The 27,815-nt window shown below is 39.7% G+C and overlaps 1 protein-coding gene across 1 annotated transcript in view; it reads right to left on the bottom strand.

The window, feature by feature from the left end:
• Nucleotides 1-27,815, bottom strand: part of Gpat4 (Glycerol-3-phosphate acyltransferase 4) — a 44,912-nt gene extending 17,097 nt beyond the window's left edge. Inside the window, exon 1 of the mRNA XM_019052570.2 lies at nt 27,499-27,815. Coding sequence (XP_018908115.2) covers nt 27,499-27,651 — 153 coding nt within the window. The 5' untranslated portion in view covers nt 27,652-27,815. The remainder of the gene's footprint in view (nt 1-27,498) is intronic.

Below are 27,815 nucleotides of genomic sequence, written 5' to 3'. Positions count from 1 at the left end.
AATGTGAGGTGTGCCTTTAAACTCAATCGCAATACGTCTCCTTCCTCGTTCCAAGCAAAGTGGTAACACCGGATATCCTCCATTTAAAGCTATGCTAAGTAATCGATTCTTGTCGGAGCACCTGACCCCTCCCAGAATCGATACATTTCCATAGGTTTAATTGGAGAAAAGACAATGTTGCTAATTTGCAGGATCCGGGGTTGCCTTAGAATTTACAAAATGAAATTCCCTGATATTTCGTAGAGTCCCTTTATACCCAGAGTTAAGACAACTCACTTTTGGTTGGGCTGAAAGTGGCCTAAAAAAAAATCCAATTCTGATTGGTTCTCGCTCATGGAGGCCGAAACGAGTGCACCAAGATGGCGGTACCTCGAATGTGAACAAGAATAATGAAAACATTACCTAATTGTGGTTTATCAAGAGTAAATTGTTACTTCCATCGGTCCAAAATGAAAATAGATTAAGAAATTATTCACAAACCAATCTCATTTTCTTTTTAATTGATCAGTTTGTTGATGTTGTTTTTGTGTGACAGACATCGCAGGATTCCTGATCCTTATCCCTCAATATCGTTCGTTTGGGTGCACTCGTTTCGGCCTCCATGGCCAGCCAAGGCCGGCTGCGAGTCAGCTGATAATCGAGTTGTCTTAACTCTGGGTATAAAGGGACTCTAATATTTCGCTGATTTCCCTGACACATTTTGGTGAAATTCCCTGACAATTGAAGATGTGACGGATGGTTAAGAAGACATAATTGAAACTAGTTTTCAAGGAAAATTTGTTGTTCGAAACCTTAAACCCATTCTAGAAAGCAAATGAAGGTGATTTAACTTAATTTGTCTGCCAATGACTTGTAGACAGCTACAATACTTTACCAAAATTCTCTAAAAACGGGCCTTTGTTATTACAAGATAGGTAATATCAGCTCGAAAAACGATTGGTTTTTTTTTTTCACACGTGATATTTATTATCACACTTAAGATGAAGGAGTTCGCGTCAACGAGTGAAACGTGTGCGCAAAACATCGACTTCAAGTGGCTTGTGTGTTATGCTGCCGTGCTGAGGAAAAACGCCGCATGAACCTTCGGACGTTGCCAAATTTCCTTTCATTAAACGCGAATTTCCTGGTAAACTTACGGATATTTTTTTTCAAATTTCTCAGACAATTTTATCCGCAATTTAATCTGAAATATTTGAAAATTCCAAGAGAAAATATGCATGACTTTTCTCGAAAATAAACATTTTATCGAAGGAAATCTGGCAACTCTTGAACGTTCATACGGCGTTCTTCCTTATCACGGCAGTATGGAGCAAGGTTTTTTTCAGTAAGAAAGCACTTGTTTTTACTTTGTCTCTAAGATTTTTATGCCTGACCGTCCATAGTAGTCTGGGAGAAATTACGCAAAATTCTCGGCGAAAAGATTGCATAGGCCGGACTGAGCTTATGATTGAATGGAATGACCCTACACTGCAATATTGACGCGTGCACCGTACGCAGTATGTAATTGCAAGAGATGAAATATAAAAAAAAATTGGCCTCCGGCCAATTTATGCGCGGCGCTTCGCGCCGCGTACCGGCGCTACGCGCCGGCATTTGGGGGGCTTCGCCCCCCCATCCGCTTAGCGGATTGGTGCGGGGACCGCACGGGACTTTCTCGCTCGAGCCGGCGCTTCGCGCCGGCATAGACACTTTTACTGGAATATTTAGAAAAATACTGCCAATTTTACAAAATCATAAAGTTTGATTGGAATTTTGATCACAGGATAATAGTTATGAAATTTTTATTCAAACCATTGAACTTCATTGTAAATGTCTTCGCGATATGTGGTGAATTCATATATTCGGACTCGACTTGTTGATTTTATGAGGCATCTTCAATTAAATATGTAATTGATTAACTAAGTCTCCTGTCAAAGATGGCGATCCGTAAAAATCTTAGCTTTTCTACGATTCATTAGGATCCATTAGATTCATTGACATCATACTTCAGATACGATTTTATATTATAATCTCTCCTTAAGCACGGTCAAAAGCCATCAAATATCTACTTGAATGGGTAGAATGAATATTCGATGTTCAAATAGTCTTAAAACTAAACGGTTTTCGCTTAGCATCTCCCAAATTTTAAATTTGGCGGGCGAATCTACCTGCTGGAAGGTTCACGACACGCCCGCCAGGAGCGCCATCTCCTTACCGCGTATCCCCGTAACTCAAAGCGAAAACAATAGAGAGCGCCATCGACAAACGTCAACGAGAGACAAGTCAACAAACGTCACGTTATAACAATTATAACCTCCTTCATTAACAAGCATTAAATCAGTCATATTTGTGCCGAATTATTACATTATATTTGTGCTTAGTACCTCGTAAAAAGGAACCGCAAAAGATGGAATCTGCCGGGATTCTAAATTCATTAACAACAAACATATTAGTTTTTAATAAAGATCTAAGTGTCAGTTCTTGGCGTTAGCTTGATGATTCATAGTACCTTTGTAATGTGAGTATGTATCTAATTAGTTGTCTAATTTTGCTTTGTGATTACCTACGGAGTAATTTTGGAAATAGTATATGATGCATTATATAATGCATTTGAATTCCTAGGTTTCACCTGACTCAAAGCGTTTGCTGCTATTATCTAGAAGCGCTCCGACTCATTTATCAGAGAATTGAGCGTTTCCTATCGGCCCCTCTGCAATTATGAGATTAGTCCATGAATCCTTTAGGAACTTAAATTAATGACTCAGATGGTGCTTTTGAGCCAACTTTCAAAGAATTAAAGGCATTTTTTCAAAATCTACAGTCCATGAGCTCTCCGTGTGACCGAAGTGCTCTCCTCGCTATATGACGCGTAACCCTTCAATTTTTAGTTTAGTCCAAAGACCTCGTAGGAACTTAAATTAATGAACCAGGTGGTGCTCTGATGCCAACTTTCGAAGAATTGAAGGCATTTTATTTTATTTTTTTTCAAATTTACAGTCCTTGAAAATGAGCTGTTTCGCGGAGCAAAGTGCCCTACTTTTGGGCCTCGTATCTCTTGAATTTTGAGTTTAGTCCAAAGATCTTTTTGGAACTTAAATTAATGACCCAGGTGATGTGCTTGATGCCCATTGTTAAAGAATTAAAGACATTTTTCAAAATTTACAGTCTTTCAAAATGAGCTTTCCGTGTGATTTTGCTAAAAATGGACAATTGAGCGTAGCCCCCCCAAATTTTAGCGTACCTCAAAATCGTTGAACGTGCATAAGGAGACCATAGATATGGTGTCCTGTGCCAATTTTGAATGAAATCGAACAGATAGATTCTGAGATATCGCTGTAGACAGATTTGGGGGACGCCACACGGACGGACACACATTTTTTCAAGTATGGTTATTTTTACTCCTGGGACCTTAAAACGTCTAGAAATGATGAAATTTCAACTTTTTTTTTTTTTTTTTTTTGGAGGATGACAATACTTCCTCTCTACCCTATGGGAGCGAGAAAGTAATAAGAGACGGAATCACAGCTTTGATCGATAAGAGGCGCGTGGGCTTTCGTTACTGTTACCGTTAATCGGAATGTTTCTGTTAATTTAGCGATAATGCCCAACCTATAAACGGAGAAAATAGATAAATACACGTATAGCAGTTCACTTGACTTTAAGCTAATTAATTGTAAGATTTATAAAGGTGAAAAAAATTGGAAAAAAGGCCTAAAGAAGGAAATTCAATTGCTTATGGTGGCCAAAAAACCTGATTTTAGGTTCATTGCTGAAGACTTTTAAACGCATTTGCGAATAAAGGGTCAAAATTTCAAGTCAGAGGATCCGAGAAAAACAGATAAATGGATCTAGAGTCCAGACTCTTTAAAAAATCGACAAGATAAAAACTCTAAAATACTCAAGATAAAATCGGATGTCCGCTTGAATTAAAAATAAATCCGCTTAAATTAAGAGGCTCGGCTCTCGGTTCGAGAACGAATCTAATTAAATTAACAATATTTTTTCTTGTCAAATTTTTTATGAGTCTCGACACTGAATCCAAGAGACTTTTTCTCGGCGAGGGGTAATCTAAGTAACATTTTTTTTCGACCATTTTTTTCAGAGTTGGGCATTAAGGACGGTAATTAGATCTTCGAATTTCGAATACTTAATTTTTCAGCCAATGACTTGTAGACAGCTGCAGGGTTGCCACAGAATTTAGAAAATAAAATTCCCTGACATTTTCCTGACACGTTTTGGTGAAATTCCCTGACAGTTGAAGATGTGACGAATGGTCAAGAAGGGATAACTAAAAATAGTTTTCAGGCAAAATTTGTTGTTCGAAACCTCAAACCCATTCTAGAGAGCAAATCGAAGTGATTTAGCTTAATTTTTCTGCCAATGGCTTGTAGACAGCCACAGGGTTGCTAAAGAATTTAGAAAATAAAATTTCCCTGACATTTTCGTCATTTTCGTAATTTTCCCTGACATTTCCCGGTTTTCCCTGGCTTTTTAAAATTCCCTGACATTTCCCGGTTTTCCCTGACTTTTTAAAATTACCTAACATTTCCCGGTTTTCCCTGACTTTTTAAAATTCCCTGACATTCCCCGGTTTTCCCTGACTTTTTAAAATTCCCTGACATTTCTCGGTTTTCCCTGACTATCTAAAATTCCCTGACATTTACCGGTTTCGCCTGACTGTGGCAACCCTGCAGCTAGAAAAAACCCCCAAAAAATCTGCCACACAACAAAGAGCCAAAGATGCAGCATGATAGTGCGAAAACTTCCAAACCGCGGAAGCTGCGGGCGTTCATGGAAGCTTTGCAACCGTCTAACGATCGATGGCGTCTCTCCCACCCACGCGTGGCGTCCTTTAACGAAATAGACAACAATGATATCGACGATCCACCATCGAGCAAAACCTCTCCGTTTATTGCGCATCATAAAACGTAAAATGCAGAGGCAGGCTATCACGGACGGGTATGAGATCGCACTACTCGCCCGAGCGCTACAACGAATCTTAGTCAGCGAGAAGTGGACGCGACGCACAGTGGATCCAGTCAATTAGAGAGGTAGGACACGGAATTTCTGGCTAAAACTGCAAATTTTTACGTTTATTCCGTCACATTTTAAGTTTTGAGAGGTGCTGCCGGGAGAAAATTTCACGAGGAAATCAATGGAACCACTTTTAAAACCTCAAAGTTTTATATGAACGGAGTTATGAGCTTTTAAAGTTTCCAAAGTTTGCCCGAGCTTCCCCATGGACTTGATCCACTGTGCGACGGCTGCAAGGTCGTAGGTGAGAACCGAGGAGACGGCTTGGCTACAACTTTGGACAAATCGAGTGACTGACTAGGTGAGAGTGGCTGGCGCTCCCGTCTCGGTTAAGCGAGGATGGCGAGCGATGCGATGCGGGCCTAGGAAAAAACAGCTCGCTTCAAGGTCTCCTAAGTAGGGTGTCTACTAAAACAGGCTGGCCAAAAATCGGTACTTTTACAGTACTTTCCCGAGGAATTTGGTACCTCCTTAACAGAAAAATGCAGTTCTTTATCAGTAACTCCAATTGACGAAATTTGAAAAATTTCAAAAATTTGAAATTCTCATTCCTTATCCAAAATTACGAAAAAAAGGAGTAAATAAGTAGCAATGGTACATATTTTATAGGCTCAAAAGCATGGATCATGGGTAGCAAGCATGGGTCAAGCATGTCAAGCATGGGTATCATGCACCAGAGGGTTTTTGACTTATGAGAGTATGAGATACAAAAAAGGAGGTTCACTGAATACAAATTTTCTTGCAGGGTGTCTATTAAAACAGGCTGGCCAAAAATCAGTACTTTTTACAGTACTTTCCCAAGGAATTTGGTACCTCCTCAACAGAAAAATTCAGTTTTTTTTCAGTAACTCCAATTGGCGAAATTTGAAAAAATTGAAAAATTTGAAATTCTCATTCCTAATCAAAAATTACGAAAAAAAGGAGTGAATAAGTAGCAATGGTACATATTTTATAGGCTCAAAAACATAAATTGGGTATCATGCACCGGAGGGTTTTTGACTTATGAGAGTATGAGATACAAAAGAGAAGGTTCACTGAATACAAATTTTCTTGCAGGGTGTCTAGTAAAACAGGCTGGCCAAAAATTAGTACTTCTACAGTACTTTTTCAGTACATTTCTAAGAAATTCAGTGCTTCCTCAACAGAAAAATGCAGTACTTATTCAGTACCTCCAATTGACGAAATTCGAAAAATTTCAAAAATTTGAATTTCTCGCTCAAATTGCGGCAAAAATAACAAAAATTCCGGACCTTCTTGCGGAATTCCGCACTTTAACAGTACTTACGGACCGCCCTTCAAAATCAGTATTATTTCCGGAATTTCGGATTTGTGGACTCCTGCCTCAGGAATCGTTTAGAGCCAAAAAATTCGATTCAGAGAAACGAAACCAACTGCATCTAGTGATACTGATGCTTATAGAGTTCTGCCAACCAACCAATTAGTAAACCCCCTGGTTTTTCAAAAAACTTGGTTCCTTTCTGCCAAACTTAATCCATTTTCTCTTAATTGAATTTCCCGTCGTCGGGTCTGTTTACAAATAACAACTTTGATTACTTCCGGAAACTTCGCCGAATTTCCAGACAGGGAATCGATACGGGCCGACAACGAGTTTCGCGTACGGATACGAGTAGCTGAGTGTTTACGAATGAGAGGGGTCAACGCTCTTCTATGGAGCATCATTAAGGAGTCTCGGAAAATAGAAAACCTACTACGACGCGACGCCTGACGTCAAATTCCGTAAACACACATTAAATATTCACGGACCTCGCAGGAAAATCGCGCTTTCAGGTCGATTCTAAAAACCTGAGGCGACAAGGCACATTTTTAGCAAATTTAGCACCGCGTGCGAGTATACTTAACTGGAAAAAAAACACATTGGATCTAGAGTCCGGACTCTTAAAATATCGACAAGAAAAAATACTCTTGATTCAATCGGATTTTTGCTTTAATCGAGAACCAAGCCTCTTAATTTGAGCGGATTTCCTTTTGATTTAAGCTTAAATCTGATGGAATCAAGAGTATTTTTTCTTGTCAATGTTTTCAAGAGTCTGGACTTTAGATCCAATGTGTTTTTTTCCAGTGTTGCGGGGCAAATAATAATTTTTGTGTGTTTTTTGTTTGTTTTTTCTGTTTTTTATATTTATTTGTATTTTATTTGTTAAGCTTGGCAATCCACATCGGTGTTCAGCCCGAATTTGGATGAGATAGTCTGGAGAAGTCTCATTCAAACATCTTTGAAATGAATTTTCCAGCGATTGCCGCTAAATGCCCAAACGAGAGCCTTCAATTGAGACCAAAAGCAAGTTAGTCGAATAAAATGTGTGAAAGTTTTGCCGGTGTGAGCACTTGACCTCGGACTCCCTGCTTTCCCCTCCCACGGACACGGAGAAGTGAAGGATTGAAATTAAAACCGGATTGATGCCTCTCTGATGACTTTTTATGATATTTGAAAGAATCAGCGTCAGGCATTTCAGGCGATCATTTCTTGTAGAGATGGCACAATTTTTTTCCAGCGTAAGGCATATTTCCCCATGTTAACCTATGAAAAAGGATCGATAAGCGGGGTGTTCGCAACGAACACCTTAAGGTGATTCGATGGACGCCGTATTTTGTGTCAGAACGGCATGCGATATATCGCATGAATTGGTTCCATTCTTTCAGCTACTCGTCATTTTTCTCAAATTTTGAGATCGCAATTCTGTTGTCAGGAGACTAAAGCACTCACTTACCAATTTTAACAAAAAAATTCAACGTAATAAAGACGTGGTTTTTTTAGAGAGAAAATCTCGCATTCGAGTGCAGTTTCGATATCAGTGTCGAATGCGATGTTTTCTCTCTAAAAAAAAACCACGCCTTTATTACGCTGAGTTTCTTTGTTAAAATTAATAAGTGACTGCTTTAGTCTCCTGACAACAGAATTGCGATCTCAAGATTGGAGAAAAATGACGAGTAGCTAAAAAAATGGAACCAATTGATGCGATATATCGCATGCCGTTCTGACACAAAATATGGCGTCCATCGAATCACCTTAATAATCGATTCTTCACCACAGCGTCAAGTCGGGAAAAATCGACAATCGATCATTCACGCCTCGCGCTTTAACCGCCTTCCGACTCTGATCCCAAGTTCAAAGTTGCACTTACCATCAGTCACGCGTAAGGTATATTTCCCCATGTTAACCTATGGAAACGGATCGATAAGTAGAGTGTTCGCGACGAACACCTTAATACTCGATTGTGTACCACAGCTTCGAAATGGGAAACATCGATAATCGATCATTCAGGCCTCGCGACTCTGATCCCAAGTTCAAAGTTGCACTTACCATCCATCACTCGCAAGCTTTGCTGCGGGCGGGCGCCTTGACCGCATGGGCATTTGGACGTATTTATGCTAAAAGGAACTATGTCTCACGCAAATCCCATGCACACAGTTCCTTTTAGCATGAATACATCCATTTGTTCGTTATTATAGAAGTGCCGTTCCTCAGAGATTCCCGCGGATTTTGGGCACAAAGCCACATCACGTCGCTATGCTAATGGTCCGTCGTGCTTGATTGGAATTCGATAATAAACGCGATAACGCCTTAGTTTTTAGGGATTTGTCGCGAACGTAGGGTGCAGCTGCAGTGAGCTTTTTTTCAGAAATCGTGGAGAACGGAGGGCGCAGTATTGGGAATACGTTTTTCTTAGTCTCTGATTTCCTCTTAATTAGGAAGCTATTTCCTGGTTCAAGCCCGCACTCACTGAAAAAAAGTTACGGGCTATGTAGACCAGGGTGTCTACTAAACAGGTTCGCCAAAAATCCGTGCTTTTACAGTGCTCTTTCAGTACATTCCCAAGAAATTCAGTACCTCATCAACAGAAAAATTCAATCCTTTTTCAGTACCTTCAATGATTGACGAAATTTTAAAAATTCCAAAAGTTTGAGTTTCTCGCTCAAACTGCGTCAGAAACGACAGAAAAATGAAAAAAGTTATGGACTTACTAACGGAATAAATATCTTTGAAAATGTCAGAGAAAAATCTTCATAGATTTCCCTGAAAAGTTGTATTTTATCTGCGGAAATTTAGCTACGCCCAAAGGCTCATACGGCTGTCTTCCTTTGCACGGCAGAGCACAGGTAACGTCTTTCAAAGGAAACACCGTGTACACGAGGTCATCTACCGCAATTGAATCAGTGAGAACGAAAACACACCAACTCGCAAAAATTAAAATAATCAAGACACACACAAAATTGCACAGTGCGTGAAGAAGTTAGTCTAAGAAAAAGATTTTTGGTGCCGAAAGACAAAGTACTTAGGGGCGTTCTTAAGGTCCAAGTTGGTACAGATGCGCTAACTTCCATGAACTAAATGAAAATTGATTGTCTTTAATAAAAATTGAGCAATTACTGAGTTGGTGTGTTTTCGTTCTCACTGATTCAATTGTGCGTTCAGGAGCAAGGTAAATAATTCTAAGCCTACAAAACACCCTTCGTGATTTTATTCACTTAAAGTTCGTGTCGAAATGACAACACAGCTTCCATTTGAAGTTGATATTGATTAGTTTTCGTCGCGCACTGTGTTTTGACCGCCAAATTATTGTTCGCGGCCGAGAAAGTTCCAACTCGGGGGAGGCACTCGTTGTAAAAAGATAAACATGACGGAACACGCGATTTTTCTCAGTTCACAAGTATCGTGACACACTCGAAGTTGCCGCTCAGATTAGTCGGTAATCAAAAATTACAAAAAAAAAGAGTAAATATGTAGCAATGGTACATATTTGATAGGCTCAAAAGCATGTTTTGCACTGGAAAAAAAACACATTGGATCTAGAGTCCAAACTCTTGAAAACATTGACAAGAAAAAATACCCTTGATTCAATCAGATTTGTGCTTAAATCAAAAGGAAATCCGCTCAAATTAAGAGACTTGGTTCTTGATTTAAGCAAAAATCCGATTGAATCAAGAGTATTTTTTCTTGTCGATGTTTTCAAGAGTCTAGACTCTAAATCCAATGTGTTTTTTTTCCCAATGTGGGGTATCATGCACCAGAGGGGATTTTACTTTTAAGAGTATGAGATACAAAAAAGAAGGTTCACGGAATAAAAATTTTCCTAAGATGTTATTTTGACTTAAAGCGTAGTTTCTTGTCGACAAAATTTGATTTTTTTAAAGTTAAACCCGTGCGAATTCAACGCAACATCACTTATTTTACTTTGAAAAAAACCGTCGTTTTGCTATCGTTAAGTTTCAGTTTGAAAAAACCATAAAAAGCAACGTTTCTTTAACAGAAAAAACCGACTTTAAAGTTAAATCCGCAAATATTCAACTCAAAAAACCAAGTTTTGTCGACAAGACACGACGCTTTAAATCAAAATGATAACTTAAGAAAAAACTTTCAGTGTTCAACATAAGGTTCGGAAATGACAGAAGCCGGAAGGTATATCAATTTTGGGAGTGAGAAGAAACGGGAAGAAAATTGGATTTTCAATTGAAACGTCTTAAAATAAGGTATACGAATTGTTGCGACTGACTATTAAATTCGATATAAATAAATAATCAATTTTCAGAGTTGAAAAAGGAGAACCTCATTTACCTTATTGCGCAATGAAATTAAATTACCAATTGTAAGCAGTTAAAGGTTCCTTTATGAGGAACAATACATTCAGTTCATTTACAGGGTTCATTGGTGATTGTGTATCAGGTATAATAAGAGTGGCAGAAAAACTCTTAAGTCTTTCCAAGCAACTATCAACAAAGAAAATACCTGAAAAAGAAATTAGTGCTGTATTTTCTAACCTCTCTTTTGTGTAATCGCGCGATGAAATTTTCGTTCCACTAACAAAGCAAAAATTTCCAAGTGAGGTGCCTTACCTGAAACAGAATAAAATACAAAATTGAAAATACGTACATATAAGTAGTAAAATTTGAATTTTGAACACTGGAAAAAAACACATTGGATCTAGAGTCCAGACTCTTGAAAACATCGACAAGAAAAAATACTCTTGATTCAGTCAGATTTGAGCTTTAATCAAAAGGAAATCCGCTCAAATTAAGAGGCTTGGTTCTTCATTTAAGCTTAAATCTGATTGAATCAAGAGTATTTTTTCTTCTCGATGTTTTTAAGAGTCTGGAATCTAGATCCAATGTGTTTTTGTTTTTTTTCCAGTGGAAAGTATAAAACTAACACTCGACCAGACTTAAATATATCAGACCCTGAAAGACATGTTCATGATGAGGCATTGACGAAACGTGGGCAGTATCCATGATCGTGCATCCGGCATTAAAGCGAAAAAACCAATTTCTCCTCTCGTATAAGAGTATGGATTGTTTGATGTCTGATCTTCGAAGAGAATGAATTTTGTCACGTGGATGCTAATCAAGAGAGAGAGCTCTGAAATTTAAGAGATGCATGCCCACCTGGCCCGAAACATTGATTCTGCAGTCAGACAGACCACCGGGCCGTATTTTTGATACCCTCAACTAACCTTCATTTTGCTGTATGAGATGACTATTTTTGACTCATCCACAAAATCACTATTCCTAGTTCACACATAAAATGACGTTTCTGCATGGGGTAACTAGTGGCACATAATGTATTTTTTCTAAAATGAGCCGACAAAACAGTACCTCATTACAAAGTATAGTCGTGTTTTCCTAAGCAGGGGACTAGTTTAACGGAAAGGAACCAAGAAACATATCAAGATTGAACCGATGATAAGGGATTTGAAGCGTTGTTCCTCCATTTCCCTCAATGTTAGAGATGTTCAAGCCCTACTTCAATTTTCAAAATAATTTTTCACGACTCTGAATTTTAGAGCGGAGAAACTGTGCGGCTATAGACAAGCTCAGAATGATATCTCTTCTTTTGACAGTGTGACTAAGTTCCTTTTTATTCACTTCAGTAGCGATTCCACCAAGTTGGCTACACTGATTTTCCTCCGTTTAAATCCATTAAAAATATCGATTTTAGGTGAGGCAATCTGCCTCGCTTAGAGTGGATTATTTCACATACCTAAATTTAAATGAAAGAAAAACGGTGTTGTCAACTTTTAAGAATCGCCACTGGTTTAATTCAGTCTAATTGTTGTCGAATTGCGCAGCGTCGAAATGTGGGTCAATACCATGCCCGATCCTCTTAATCGTGAGTGTCTACTTAAACATCGTTTTAACTAACAAGATAGCGTGAAAATACCAACTTGAGATGTAAAGTGGTGATTTTACGATAGTAAAAATAGTAGTGTCAACGGTGGTTATGAGCCCTTCAGGACGAAGCAATTGAAAACTCAGGTGACAACTCGGAAGGAACCATGTCCTTAAATTGGTTTCGGCAAATAATCATAAAAATTATCATTGTACGGTCCAAATGTGACAGAAACGCAGCAAGTCATGCTTAAACGAGGAAGAAAAAATGACAAATTTTATTCCTCCGTACGACTCAATTTTAAGGACAACTTTTGACAACTGTTATGCTTAAAATATTTTCTTCTCAATTTTGAATTTTTGACAATGAAAATTTGCGAAAATAGTTAAATTCAAAATTATTCTCCAGCTCTTTTTTTTCTAATACTGCATATTAAACTATAGGCCTACACACTGGAAAGAAAAGTCTGTTGGATCAGGGGTCCAGACTTCTAAAACATTTCACGAGAAATAATACTCTAGATTCAATCAGATTTTTGCATGAATCGAGAGCCAAGCTTCTTAATTTAAGCGGATTTCCTATTGATTCAAACAAAAATCCGATTGGATCAAGAGTATATTTTCTTGTCAATTTTTCTTTAGGAGTCTGAACTCTGGATCCAAGAGATTTTTTTCCAGTGAGGCCGTACATATTAAGACAAAGTCAGGCAGAACGAGCATTCAGGTAGAAATTCAAACTGTTAAGTACAGCAGAAATACCGGTTTGGAGTCACAATTATCCATTTCCAGTTGCATTATCGGTTATACGATGTCAATCGAGTACCTCACTGAGGCTTCAGATCGATCAAATACTGTGATGCAATTATATCGACTTCGCGGTGGGTGAAATTGCATACACAGTAACATGAAGGAGCACTTGATGTTATGCACACTGGTGACTTATCGAAAGATACAGGGAAGTGATTCTGCAGAGTGTCTACTAAAACAGGCAAACCAAAAATCAGTACTTTTACAGTGCTTTTTCAGCACATTCCCAAGAAATTCAGTGCCTCCTCAACAGGAAAAATCAGTACTTTTTCAGTGCCTCCAACAGACGAAATTCGAAAATTTTCAAAAGTTTGAATTTCCCGCTCAAATTGCAACAAAAATGAAAGAAACTTTGGACTTTCTTGCGAAATTTCTGCACTTTTTCAGTACTTCCAGACCGCCCTTGAAAAATCAGTACTATTTCCGGACGACTTGTAGACACCCTGTCCTGCACGGAGAAAAAAACCTCGTCTGTGGGACCCGAAGTTTAGGTCGTATAGATCTCTGAAGTTTTCAGATTAAGCATCTGAGCATTTAAGGTCTAGGCGTCGAGGTTCGGATCACACATCTGAAACTTCAGTTCTTGCATCTGAAGTACTTCAGATGTGAGAACCGAAGTTTTTCGGATGTGAGAACCGAAATTTTTCGGATATGAAAACCGAAGTACTTCAGATATACGAACTGAAGTTTCAGATGTGTGATCCAAACCTCAGCAGCTGGACCTTACGTGTTCGGATGCTCAATCCGAAAACTTCAGAGATCCATGTGACCTAAACTTTGGGTCCCACGCACGAGGTTTTTTTCTCCGTATATATTTCCGGACTTTCCGGACGACTTGTAGACACCCTGTTCTGAATCCCCCGGCAATTTTCTGAAGTCTTTACAAAAACAAAACTGCAAAAAACTGTACGTTGCATATACTCACACCTCCAAAAATCCCGACAAAGCAGTTGTTAAATACTTAAAAATCCTTCGCTTTTACCGAGTGAGCTAACGAGCGCGATTACTTAATCACGGTGCGCGTATGCAGTGTGCCATACCTGCCGTTGACCAGCTTACGTGAACGACTAGACATGCAATTTGCATTGCTTACGGTTCGAATGAGAATGAGCTGTCTTTGGCCAATGACTGCCGGTGTTGTCGCTCGGACCGGTCGAAACTTCTCGAGGAAGGACGGATTAGCGGATTTAATTCATTTTCGCCGGCGGATGTTTCCAACAAGACGGATGCGGTATTAATTTTGAGCTCCGAAGCTCCGATCGACATAGTTGTCGAGTAACTTTGCGCTTTTTGATGTATGAGTCATTATCAAATATCAAGTCATTCTCATTTCACGAGCTTTCATTTTTGAATCAGTGAGTTCGAAAACACACCAACTCGGAAAAAAAACATTGTTCAGGAAACACCTAAAACTGCGCCGCGGGCGAAGAAGTTAGTTTAAGAAAAACCTTCTTGGTGCCAAAGGACAAGTACTTAGAGACTTTGTAAAGCACCAAGTTGAAACCGACACACCATGTTTGATGACAGAGAATCAAGCGTTTAAAAATTTCCGAGTTGGTGTGTTTTCGTTCTCACCGACTTTCAGATACTGATTTTTCATAGTCTGCCCTGAAAAATTTATATTTTTCGACCTGAATAACGCTTGAATATTTATATAACTTGTTGGTACAAGGTATACTGAACCGAAAAAAGAAAACCGTAACCTGAACCGTAAAATCAGATGGTCACCCGTTTCCCTTGAAATGGCCAAAAATTGGTATTTCCAATGAAATACTTCGATTTTTCCCTTTTCCCGTCGCTGTTTCGAGCACTTCCGATTGCAATTTCGAAATTTCCTTTTGCGTGCAGATGCTTCTATCCATAAGTGTTACTAAACCGTAAAAAAGTGAAAATCGAAAAAAAAACCCGAGTTGGTGGGTTTCTGAACTCACTGATTCATTTATCATAGTTACACTGTACTGAATACAGTACACGGAAAAAATTAAATTGCTGATTTAACAATTCCATAGCTAAAAAAGTGACTGCAATGTTTCAATGTAGATTTCACAACAAAAAAATGCTACTTTAACCACCCCCGTGGTTGAATTAGCTTATAATAGTGGTTAAAGTAGCGGTTTTATGTTGTAAAATCTACGTTGAAATATTGTAGTCACTTTTCTTAGCAATTTAATTTTTTCCGTGTGATGGACCACAAGACAAGGTACGAATTTAAGGATTCTGATACATGTTTCTTAACCAGAATTTCACGTAGAACACGATTCTTGCATCGAAAATTACCAAAGTCACTTCTTATTTAAGCTATTAACGTTTTTATTGTACATTGGTTACGGGAAATTTGATACGGGTCATCCATTTCGGATCACGTATCTAAAAACTTGAGGTCCAGCTGCCGAAGTTCGGGTCAGACATCTGAAGTACTTCGATGTATACCGAAGGGTTCGGATCACACATCTGAAGTACTCCGGTACATACCGAAGCGCCTCGATGTCTGACCCGAACATCGGCAGCTCGACCTCAAGTTTTCGGACGCGTGATCTGAAAACTTCAGAGATCCATATGACCTCAACTTCGGGTCCCGTGCACGAAGTTTTTTTCTCCGTGTGCACCCACACAGAACCTAAAAAAACCACGAGTTCGTACCTGCAACCAATCCATGAAAATACACAAACCCATGATAAAATCCAGACTCCTGATGGGGACGAAACTATACACTGCCGTGCTTGGGAAGAAAGCCGTATGAGCCTTTAGGCGTTGCCAAATTTCCTTAGTTAAATCACGAATTTTCGGGATTTTTGAATAATTTTCTTCCAGTTTTTCACATAATTTTGATCGCAATTTTACTTAAAGTTCTTGAAAAATTTATCGGAAAAATATTCATATCTTTCCTCAAAAATAAGCGTTTTATCGAAGGAAATTTGGCAACTCTCGAATGTTCATACGGCGTTTTCCCTTAGCACGGCAGTGTAGTACCTTGATCACTTTGATCACTCAAAGGTCACAGAAAGGCTGTAAAGAGGGTAAAACGCCAGTGGCGAAGCGTGAAAGATCGATTATATTATCGATATTTCCCCATTTAAAGCTACGGTAAAGAATCGATTGTTAAGGTGCTCGTTGCAAACACCCTTTTTATCGATTCTTTTCCATAGGATTAAATGACAGATCAATCGATATATCGCAGAGCACACCACGCCACTGTAAAACGTTTGCTTAATTTTCATGTAAATCGGTGACCATCAGGAAGGAAGGAAGAAAATCTCCATTTCTCGTCGAGTATGAGCGCAAATGCAAGCTGGCATGAGCGCATACCGCGTCAGTGAGATAAATGCAAATAAGTTCCCAAACTCACTTTCGACTGTCATTGAACTTGTTTTAGATTTGAAATTGAAATCAATCGCGGAGAGAAGACGTGTGATTTTCTGTGTCCATAGCAGTGGACCAGACCAGGCGACACACGAGAGGTCCGCATTCGGTCAATTGGAGTGGTTTTGAATCAAATATTTTTGGCGAAGATTCAACTAAACGAGTTTTTGTTTTCTGGTGGGAATTGCGTTTGTATTGGAATTGAGACTAAAATACATAAGATCTGAGCTCATATAATTGTTATTTTCTCGATTCCTGACTTGTTCAAGTTGCCATCGATACGTGTAGAAGGTAGAACCCGAGAGTCTAATTGAATCAGTGAGTTCAGAAACCCACCAACTCGGGTTTTTTTTCGATTTTCACTTTTTTACGGTTTAGTAACACTTATGGATAGAAGCATCTGCACGCAAAAGGAAATTTCGAAATTGCAATCGGAAGTGCTCGAAACAGCGACGGGAAAAGGGAAAAATCGAAGTATTTCATTGGAAACACCCATTTTTTGCCATTTCAAGAGAAACGGATGACCATCCGATTTAACGGTTTTCTTTTTTCGGTTCAGTATACCTTGTACCAGCAAGTTCTATAAATATTCAAGCGTTATTCAGGTCGAAAAATATAAATTTTTCAGGGCAGACTATGAAAAATCAGTATCTGAAAGTCGGTGAGAACGAAAACACACCCACTCGGAAATTTTTAAACGCTTGATTCTCTGTCATCAAACATGGTGTATCGATTTCAACTTGGTGCTTTACAAAGTCTCCAAGTACTTATCCTTTGGCACCAAAAAGGTTTTTCTTAAACTAACTTCTTCGCCCGCTGCGCAGTTTTAGGTGTTTCCTGAACAATTTTTTTTTCCCGAGTTGGTGTGTTTTCGAACTCACTGATTCAATTATAATTTGCAGTGAATAACACCAAAACAACGGGCGTTACTGCCCGCTTTCCATGCCTAGAAAATCTGATTTTAGCAGGACGATGGACGCCATATTGTACCGTTATGCGCTACAATATTCGAACACATCAGAAACTGCCCCCATCTTTATTTTCTCCATGCTTACGCGGTTTCGATGAGTCTTCAATGAGTAGTAGTTCAAGGAGACATTTTGAGGAAAAACTGCGAACGGAGCACAAAGCGGTGATCATTATCGTCGCTCCTCTGACGTAAGGGCGTATCTCGATAACCGCATGAGCCCCAAAATGCATGAATCTATATGTTAAACAGGGCTCACGTTGAAATTGAGATACGTCCTTACGACAGAGGAGCTACGTTACGTCCGGCGACAGGTGAATTATTTCGAAGGACTCTCGCCTGCGCTCGCATCGTCAATCGATGTCACTTGGTTTGAAAAAAGCATGCAGCTCGTAAACATTTTAGTGAAGCAAATTGTTGCGGCAGGACACGCAGTAGATAATACTCGCGGTGGCAACTCGGCGGGTGGAAAATTAATTAAAGTCTCGTCTGAGGACGAGTGAAAATTATCTCGAATTCCAACGGGACACTAGATAGGGTGTACAAAATTAAGGAACAGAGCATATGTCGCGTCGGCAAAATTTCAGGTAGAATACGGGGGAAAATTGAACTTTATAATGAGAAAATTAAGTTTTTCGTATACATAAATTCGAAGTTCCTGCTCCAAAAAAAGAAAGAAAGAAAAAAAAATACCCCAGAGAACTACTCGAGTCGAAACGAGCGCTTAAACTCGTCGTTTCCCAGACGAGGTACGTAACTTCATTCTAAAATTGCAAAATTAACTCCAAGAATGCAATTTTTACAAACTAAAGGGTCCGCACCCCAACCGCTTCGCGGCTCAAAATCGAGATAGTTAGATGAGACGCAATTCAGCAAAAATATACTGAAAGCACAATGAAATGATTAGGAGAAGAAGATGGAACAATTATTATTGGATTACGCTTTCCGATAAGAAACTAAAATTATCTATTGCTTTAAGCTCTTTTCATACTCAGTGCAGGATTACATTACAAACATGCAGCTATTTAAACTCCGCGGCGGTGTGCCGGGTTGCAATGGTTGCATACGCTCGAGGAAAACAGTGATCGCACCTGTACCCTGTCACGAGAGCCATACATTGCAAGCGCGTGTAGGCCGTGGGCAGATCTAAGATTTCGCCTGCAAAATCTAGGGTATGCTACCCGGCCCACAGCAGAGTTCAAATAGTTGCATGTTGGGTTCGAACCCAACTTCATACATTCGTCCATTGTTCTACGCGTTATTCATCGTTTGGATCTTCGCTCCTTAGTTCCAAGGACAGTAAAAAATTTGCAATACATCAAGAAAAGCCGAATATATATTTTTTTTTTACATTAATTTGTACTTAGGAACTGGAAAGGTATATTTTCTAACTGTAAGTCGCAATAAGATCTGTGTATATTCAAAGATTTCCGTGTCTTGCTTTGTAAATCCTCTCTAGACAAAGCACTTTACAAGTCATCCAACTCAAGCATAAATGTCGCTTTCCTCCAATTAATTAATGTGTGTATGTATTCAGTATACTTAAACGAACGTATGATGTAGGTATTATTATTCACGATTACGCCGGCAATCATGCGCTATATAAATAGATGAGAAAGATTTAATGAAAATAAAATTAGGACGGACCCATTCGGAGAGAATAAAAAAAAAGTAATTAAATCAAGCCAAGTGCAGTATAATCTTCGACCAGTTGAGCTGAAAGGAAGCTCTTTGTAGAATCACTTATCCTCGGATTCGGAAAATAATACTTGGAATTCGCAAAAATTAATTAATTGCGAAATAAAAAGTTCTCCCTTTTTTATTCTAAAAAGACAGAAATATTGGATTATGTAGAGTTGGCAAAAAGTAAAATCGCTCGAAATAATTATAAAAGAAAGCGAGGAGAGGTAACGGAAAATTGAAAATTCGCGGAGAGAACAGTTTTTTATTTTCTTTAAGGCGGAAACGTCAATTAAAACAATACATATACCGTTATATTATTTTCTCTTTTACTCTCTTTTGAAGAAAATAAGCATGATGGATTTTAAAAGAAAAATTAACAGCGATACATAACTGTAAGCTACTTTCCTTAACTCGATTCATCTGAAGATTACTGTCAGCGCTGGTAGCATGAAATACTTATGATATTTGTACCAAATTTTGCAATTAGGAACTACAATTTATGGGTCAGTTTGAAAACAACGTATGTACCATTAGTTTCCCTAAAGACATGCGTGTTTTTACGGACGAGCCAGAAATTGTGGTTCCTAATTGCAAAACGTGATCCATTTATAACCGTTCACGGTTAAGGGAGCTTCGTTCCCTGAAACTTGAAATATTCGCGTTCGTGCTTTAAGGGTTTTTTGGGAATGAATAGTTAAGTAAAAGTGCTTCAGGGCGTGGTGGATTTGTATTGCGCGTGAAGTCAGTATTTCAGAAAATGTATTCAATAGCTCTATGTTCGCTTACTTCGGCTTTATTAAGATTCAACTCAATACACCCGAAACCATATGTTTTCTTCATGAGCGCAATGACCGATGCATAAAATTACACGCGTGACAGGGCCGGATTTTCCTACTTGCCGCCCATGGGCCGCCGGCCGCCTGTATTTTGCCGCCCCTTTCTCATTCGTTTTGAAACATCAATAAAAACCATCAAGTGAACGTGCCAGAAGGGGAGGGGTGCATAAGACGCGTTTACTCGTGTTGAACACATTTTTTGGGAAAGCCCTGTCAGGTCACGGAACTTTGCGCGAGAGTCAAGTTTCGTAAACCTATCTCTCGTGGACAAGGTCTCCCATTCATAAGAAATGAACGAAAAAATTAGGAAAGAACAAACACAAAATTTGGTTTAATGATTTTGACATCCGCCGCCGCGCCGCGCCGACCGCACCGTGTTTGGCGCAATGCGTGAAGTATTCACGCAGTCTTGTAGGCGCTATCCGTTTCACGCTGACCGCACTGTGTTTGGCGCAATGCGTGAAGTATTCGTGCAGTCTTGTAGGCGCTAATATGAGTCACATGCCGATTGCCGCGCCGAGGGCTTCTCCTTTTCGTCTCAAGTCCTCGCCATCATTTCTCCCTAAGTCTCGCCGTTCCAGGCCAAATTGTGTGTTTGGTTTCTCTCCTAACTCGACTGATTAAAGGTGCTGTCTCTTGTATCACTGAAAGACGACAAAATTAGAAATCACTATACTCTCAGGAAATGAGAGATTTTGTAGCCTTTTTTCGTTTGTAATTTTTTTTTCTAAATCCGATTTTTTTATACCTACATTTAAAAATATTGCAAAATTTGCCGCCCCCTAGATTTGCCGCCTGTGGCCACCCCCTTAATCCGGCCCCGACGCGTGAAGGAGCTTGTGGTGACAATTTATTTCGTCCCTGAGAAATGTTGAGGCTCCTGCTGAAACCTTTCCTAATAACTACGATTAAAATAGAAAATTGGACTGCATTTTGCAATAAGGGACTATCATTTCTGGCTCATTTCAGAAACAACGCATTTGCTGATAGTTTCCCTGAGCAGATACGTGATTTTATGTACGAGCCAGAAGTAGTAGCCCCTTATTGCAAAATGAAATGCAGTCCAACTGATGAGACGACGAATGTATAAGCATTGCATTGACCACATTTTGCAATTTAGAACCACAATTCCTTGCTCAGTTTAGAAACAACGTACGTGTCGTTAGTTTTCCTATGCGCATAAGTGTCGCAAAGTTCAAGTCGATGAGCCGGAAATTGTAGTTCCTAATTGCAAAATGCTGTCCACAGGAAAAGCTTAATTTTGTCGATCTTGATAGAAACTTTTTGTTTCCTCAATTTATTGCACTGGGTTCTACAATTACATCAGGGAGCATCATTACGTTCATGATGTGTTCATCGTTACTCTAGATTCAAGGAAACCTTTCAGCGCAGAGTCGTATCGTTAGCAACCCTACAACCTACGAGAAAGTTCAAAGTTCGAGACCTTAGCTGACATTTCCGGTGTGTCACTGTCAAAAAGGTTGCACCACTCCGTGTAAGACATCGTTGCCAATTTTTGCGGTAAAATTGGGTTATTTAAAGGGCTAACAATAAGTACGATAAATATGTTGAAAGTTAAAAATACATCTGAACGCGAAAATTCGAGTGCTTTCAGATTTAATTCAGAGATTCTGAAGAAGTTTTTCTATAGAGGTGGTCTCCAGTTTTTCGGGAGTATAGCCAGTTAAAATGTGTCTTTAGATGCCGTTATTTCGTTATCTGTGAGAAATTTAAAGTGAAACTTGCACGTCAGCAAGCGCTTTAACTTTACATCACAACTTTCAGTTGCCATTCATAGGACTATAAAAAGCCTATATTTTTAGGCACCATGTTCAATTTTTCACGAGGCATGGGAAGTTATAAGAGTGAAGCAGGCAGAGGTACAGAATCCATCATTTCCCGGACGGAATAGCGTATCTGCACTTCAATGTTGCCAATGTTCCCCTCAGGAATTGAGTTTTTACCAGATTAATATTGAGTATTCCTGACTGAAAATTGCACGGGCTTTTCTTCTTACCTTCCTACGAATTACTGAGTTAGTCAATACTAATTACAGTACCAACTGAGAGTCTTTGTGGAGTCTCAGGAACGACTTCAAAAGAAGAAGAAGAAATTTTGTTGTATTTTTTAACGGGAAAATTCCAGAAAATTCATTCGAACTTGGTAAAAATTCCATGAAACGTCCTACGGAGACGAGGCGTAAGGCTTGAGCAGTGCTTTCGACGCCCAAAAACGGAGAAAACTTGCACCTTGTGCACCATGTGCAAAACTTAAACCTTGTCTACACGGGACGTTTCATGGGATTTATCCCAAGTTCGAATCGTTAGGAATGGAACTTCTGGGCTTTTTCCCCATTCAACGAAATAACAAAATTGCTTCTTCTAAGCCAGCGTCTGATTCGTGTAGGCAAGTTAGACATGCACATAGCGCTCGGTCAGTTTTCCACTTCCGCTGCAATTCTTAAAAGGCTTGAGCAGTGCTATCGACGTCCAATAACGGGAAAAAGTGCAAAACCTTGGGCCTTGTCTACACAGGACGTTTCATGGGATAAGTCCCAATTTCCAGTCGATAGGAATGAAACTTCTGGGCTTTTCCCCGTTCAAAAGAATAATAAAATTTGTTATCCTTCTCTCTGAGTCTCTCTTAGGGCTCCATAACATAGAGTACATACTTAGAGTCGTAATGCAAGTGGGAGAGCTGGCGCCACTTTTAAGCATTTTCCAGGTCCCGAATTCCGAGATTCCTGTGCGGCGCCGGGTCCCTTTTTCGATACATAATCGATTGTTTGCGATACACGGGGACCCGGCCATATTCCACACCGTCATTTTGGATCGAATATGTATCGAAAAAGTGACCCCGCACACCGGGCTCAAAACTCGTCGAGCAGAACATGGCGCCAGCTCTCCCACTTACATTACGACTCTATGTACTCTATGCTCCACAAGGACTCTACTTGGTACCTACTGTAATTAGTATTGACTAACTCGATATTTTCTCCAAGTTGGCGAGTGAGATTTTTCCCTGGGACAAATCCCGTGAAACGCCCCATGGAAACAAGACCTTGCAAACCGGCAAGAATGGACGGAACGGAGTGCACCGAGACTGACATTCCCAGGACTGCTGCGTTTAATCGATAGGGGTGAGTCTGGTCACACCTGTTGAGTAATACCCCTCGTCGACAGGACTTATCGAAGATGTCACATGCGCCTGTTATTTCGACGATCGCCGACAGAGGAGGTATATTGTGTCAGAATTATGATATTTCTTAATGTTTATCGTTACTCGTTCCACAACGCCCTGCCCAGGGTTGCTACAGAATTCGGAAAATTAAATTCCCGGACAGATTTTGGCGAAACTCCGTGCAATTAACCAATGCCAGAGGGTCATTCCACGCCAAATCAGACCAGTGATTTGACCTGACCCCCTCAGAATTGCATGAAATTTGGCACACTTTCTGTTCACTGAGCTGATTGTGAGTTGAAAAACGTAAATTTTAATTTTATTGGATGCCCCGTTCAACTTTTATTGAGCTTTCAAAGTCCGGGCAAATTGACAGACGTATGTAGCACCTTTAAGAGGCTGTAACTTCAGAACGGTTGATCCGAGCCGAGGTGGTATCAATGAAAAGCCCCTTAAATGGAACGTTGAAAAGACATGGTTAAAAATGGTTTTCGGGCAAACATTGTGTTCGAAACGTCAAACCCGCTCGAGAAAGCAAATGAGGGGCTTGGAGGACAAGGCGCATAAGTGCAGTTATTGCTATTTCGAGAAATACGTGTTAAAAGTTTCGAAATTGCATGGATCCTTAAGGCGGGAAGATGTTCAAACTGACTTTTTGAGGCTTATGAATTGGAATTTGGAGGCGAATTTTTCATAGAATATGCGTTAGGACTAGTTTTACTTGAAATCATTGATACCTCAATTTTTTTAAAACCTGCACTTAAGTGCCTTGTCCTCCAAGCCCCTCAAATGAAGGTGATATGACGATTTTTCCCCGAAATTTCCCAGTATTCCTTAACTGTGGCAACCCTGCCTGCCGTAGGTGCAGAAAATGTTCGAGCAAGATCTATGGACAGCCGATGAGAAAAATGGACGTATTTCTATCAAACGGAACTATGTGCATTAAGACATGAGCCCTGATACCCATAAGAATACATGCATAACAGGGCTCACATTCATAATGCACATAGTTCTGTTTGACAGAAGTACGTCCCAATGTGAGAAGCCGGCAGATGAGCGCGTGAAAATTCGGGGGCTCAGAAGATGCTGAACCCTTGAATGCCTGTTTCACTGGTAGAACTCTTCATGGTTCCTGAAGAATTGTACATGGCGCCTAAATATAGGTTTTTATGGTTATATGTAGGTATGGCAGCTGAAAATGTTGAGGTAAAGTTAAAGCGCCTGCCAATATGCAAGTTTCACTTCCGAAAAACTTCAGTAAAATTTAAAATTTTGACCATTTAATTAAAAACTCACGTTTTCACAATGACTTCTAAGCGTGAAAGCATCTGAGCTTCTGAAAGCGTGAGTTTTTTATAAAATTTTCAAAATTTTAAGTAACAGCTCTAACCAGGGAGTTTACGAGAACAAGCTGGCCAAAAATCAGTACTTGTACGGTACTTTTTCAGTACATTCCCAAGAAATTCAGTACCTCCTCAACAGAAAAAGTGTGTACTTTTTTAGCACCTCAATTTGACGAAATTCGAAAAATGTCAAAAATTTGAATAGCTCGCTCAAACTATGACAAAAATGACAAAAAATGAAAAGAATACCGGACCTTCTGGCGGAATTTCCGCACTTTTTCGGTACTTCCGAACCGCCCTTTCAAAACCAGTACTATTTTCGGACTTTCCGGAAATTCCGATAAAATTCCGAAACTACTGCATGAGCTTAATTTTAGTCGATGGAACTCTTGTGTGCCACGAGGATTTACATTTAAAATACAATAAAAAACACGATTATGGGGTGAAATAGGGGGCGGGGGGGGGGAGAAGGGGGAGAGCTGCTTCTCAGTTATCTACTTGGTTTTCCGATAGAATTGTAGGGGATTTTGCCAAGTAAGTTGACTGGACCCCACTTTGATACTAGGAAAATCTTCCAAAGCCTCTTTTAGAACTGTGGGAGTCACGCTGCTGCTCATTGTATTTTTGTGCCCCACCCCCCTTGATGAAATGCACTTCTGCCTCGAAAAGTCCCTATTTCCGTCCCCGAACACGATGGTGCCACTTTCTTTCTCTGAAATGAACTTACAAGATCATGAAAGTTCTCAAAGTTGAGGTCATAACAGAGGGAATCCCCTGCGATATTAGAGAGTCCACCTCCACATCCTGCTAAACTCTCTATGCAAAGATAGGGAGCGAATGGAATAGCAAGGTTCCCAGTTTGTTCAGGGACTCCAAGGCTGCGATTTTGCGGGAATTCTTTCGGCAGTTCTTTTCAGAGAGAATCAGAGGTTCGTCTTGTTTCTCGCAAGAATTTAAATCGCGAATTCCCGTGGCATATGAGAGCCCCCCCCCCCCCCCCCAGGGGGAAGGGGCTTAAAAATTGATCAGAGGCCACGAAGATTGAGCCCCCCCCCTCCCAAAAAAAGGCCAGAAGAAAGATGTGGGGCAAGGGCGAGAGTTACACTCCTGCCGAATCCCGAATGAGTGACGCCTCTGTCCTACTGTTGTGTGGGACAATGATAGCCTCTCAGACAATTTTGCCTCCATTCCTAGAATCTAAGCACAAACATCCAAATGCTGGCGTGCAAAGCAAATGCTTATAAAGAGAAAGAAAAAGAAAAAAACTGTCCAGTTCCAAGGACAGACCTCAAAACAAAAATGAAACTGTCAACAAGAGGAGATGTATGTGTGGATGAGGGGATGATGAAGAGAAGGAAAGCTACATTTCCTTGCGGTAATTTTTAGGACCGAATATTTGGGGGTAAGTTAAGGGGGAGGAGGGGGAGGAGGAGGTTAGGAGTAAATTGTTGATTTCACTCCCTATGCTTTATAACAAGAGGGGTCAATCCCAGCTTTAAGGAATCGGGGGCCGAGAAAAGTTTTTACTTACCTAACTTTACCATGCTCAAAAAACACCAAAATTGAAGAGCTTTTGCTAAACAAGGCACCTACAAAAGTAATACTTACTGCTATCAGAAGTGGATTGGCTCTTTGAAAAGGCATAGGATGGAAATGCCCATGGAGGACGTTGCAATTGAGGGGAACTTAATGGACAATGAATGGTAATGGTGCTCATTAAATTAATCTTTCCAAAAAAGGATGAATAACAATTTCCAAATCTTTTCAAGAATGAGCACAGTGCCATAAACTGACGTACGAAGGAAAAGCACAACGCGTGATATAGAGAGTAAAGGTTTCCAGTTCTCACTTACTAACTATGCCGCCTTCTCTTTATGAGGAAAATTGAGGAACGTATTCTATCAATTACTTGAGGATGAATTCTTTGAGGAACTCAAAGTGTAAAACATCCATTATAAATAGCTATGAAGGATGCGCAAGTTTCTATGTAAACAAGTTTTACATGAAGAGAGACAGCTGTCCTGTTCTCTACATTGAATTGAGTTGCGTTAAATTTATTTAACAGAGAACAACAGATACGACAATATTAATAAAGTATCCAGTTAGAGCCCTTGCAATTAAATAAAGAGCACCCAAATAATTACTGAAGGAAGATAACCGAATTCATCTAACTTTTCTATTCGCAGGACCACAAGTACCTAACGTTCCTCTTTATAATGCTAAAATTAAATGAAGCGACTCTCAGAGGGGGCAAGAGGAGCATCGAATTGTTGGGTATTTCCAATAAGAATCTTTCAGGTAAGTGAAATACAATTATGTTAACAGAAAAGAAAAGATACCTATAAAAGTGATCTACCGCAAGACCTAACCTCAATTTAAAATTAACAGGTCTTTTTAGGTTGGAAGAACGAAGAACTTTCATTGGTGCAAAGCAAAGTTTAACTGAGTAAATATCCATCTGTTACATAGCAGTATTAAAGTGGAGTACCTACATTAGAGCTCTCAGTAGAGTACATAATATTAAAGAGAAATACTCCAACAAAATCATTCGTTCTCAAAAATATTACTGATAAGAGAGAAGAGATTACAAATAAAGCAGAGAATATTATGTCCAGAAGAAGAGGAATATGGCGATTGTTTACAAGACAGATAAGTACTAATTATACAGGTGAGCTGTTAACAGGTCAATCTATTGTTTGAATAAGAAGACACTGAGCAAAGACCCTCATTGCAAATTGAAGTACATTTGAAATGAACACTGAAAAGGACAAATACGTATCGAAGGAGAAATTTTCTGAATTCCTACTGCAGAGACTTGCTGCAGCGATGCCTAAAAAGACGGCTGTAACTCTAGGACCCTTGACTGATCACCGTTCCTACTCGAATGAAAGTTGAAAAGTTATAACCATAATGCGTAGACAGAGCACCTCTGCCGAGTGCTATCAGAAGAATTTTAGGGGCTGTGTGATAAACTTGCTCACGATAGATGGGGCAAGAAGTACCAGGCACTGAATAAAGTTAAGGACGCAGTGAGTGCCCTGATGATTCTCTGCGGCCCGCACAGGGCTAGATAGTGATTTTCTTTGAGACGCAAGTATCAAAGGTTATCCGCTGAGTGAGATAGTGGCTCGGAGACAGAATGTGGGGGCCAAAGCAAAAAAGTGGATTAAGAAAGTGTTGCTCTTACCTCGAAGACTTTGACCAGGAAACTTGCGAAGAGACGTCGTAATCCAATTGATTTCCCGATCGAGGCTAAACACACGATCCCGAGAAAGAAGAACAGGAATGGTGTTATTAGGATCGAAATAAAAACCGCGAACAACGTCTCCAGGGACGACATTGTTGAAACCGACTGGCCGAGTTCGATTCGCGAACGGTGATGGGTAATATTTACTTTTTATTTTGCACGAAACATCTGCGAAAAGACTACGAAAGCTCCGCGAAAGCACGTTGATGATAACTTTGAATGATAAGCAAGCACAACGATCAAGCGAACACAACCTC

This window comes from Bemisia tabaci, chromosome 10 (genome assembly GCF_918797505.1).
Source record: "Bemisia tabaci chromosome 10, PGI_BMITA_v3".
In the NCBI taxonomy this organism is placed as follows: Eukaryota; Metazoa; Arthropoda; class Insecta; order Hemiptera; family Aleyrodidae; genus Bemisia; species Bemisia tabaci.
This window is presented reverse-complemented; position numbering and strand designations above follow the sequence as displayed.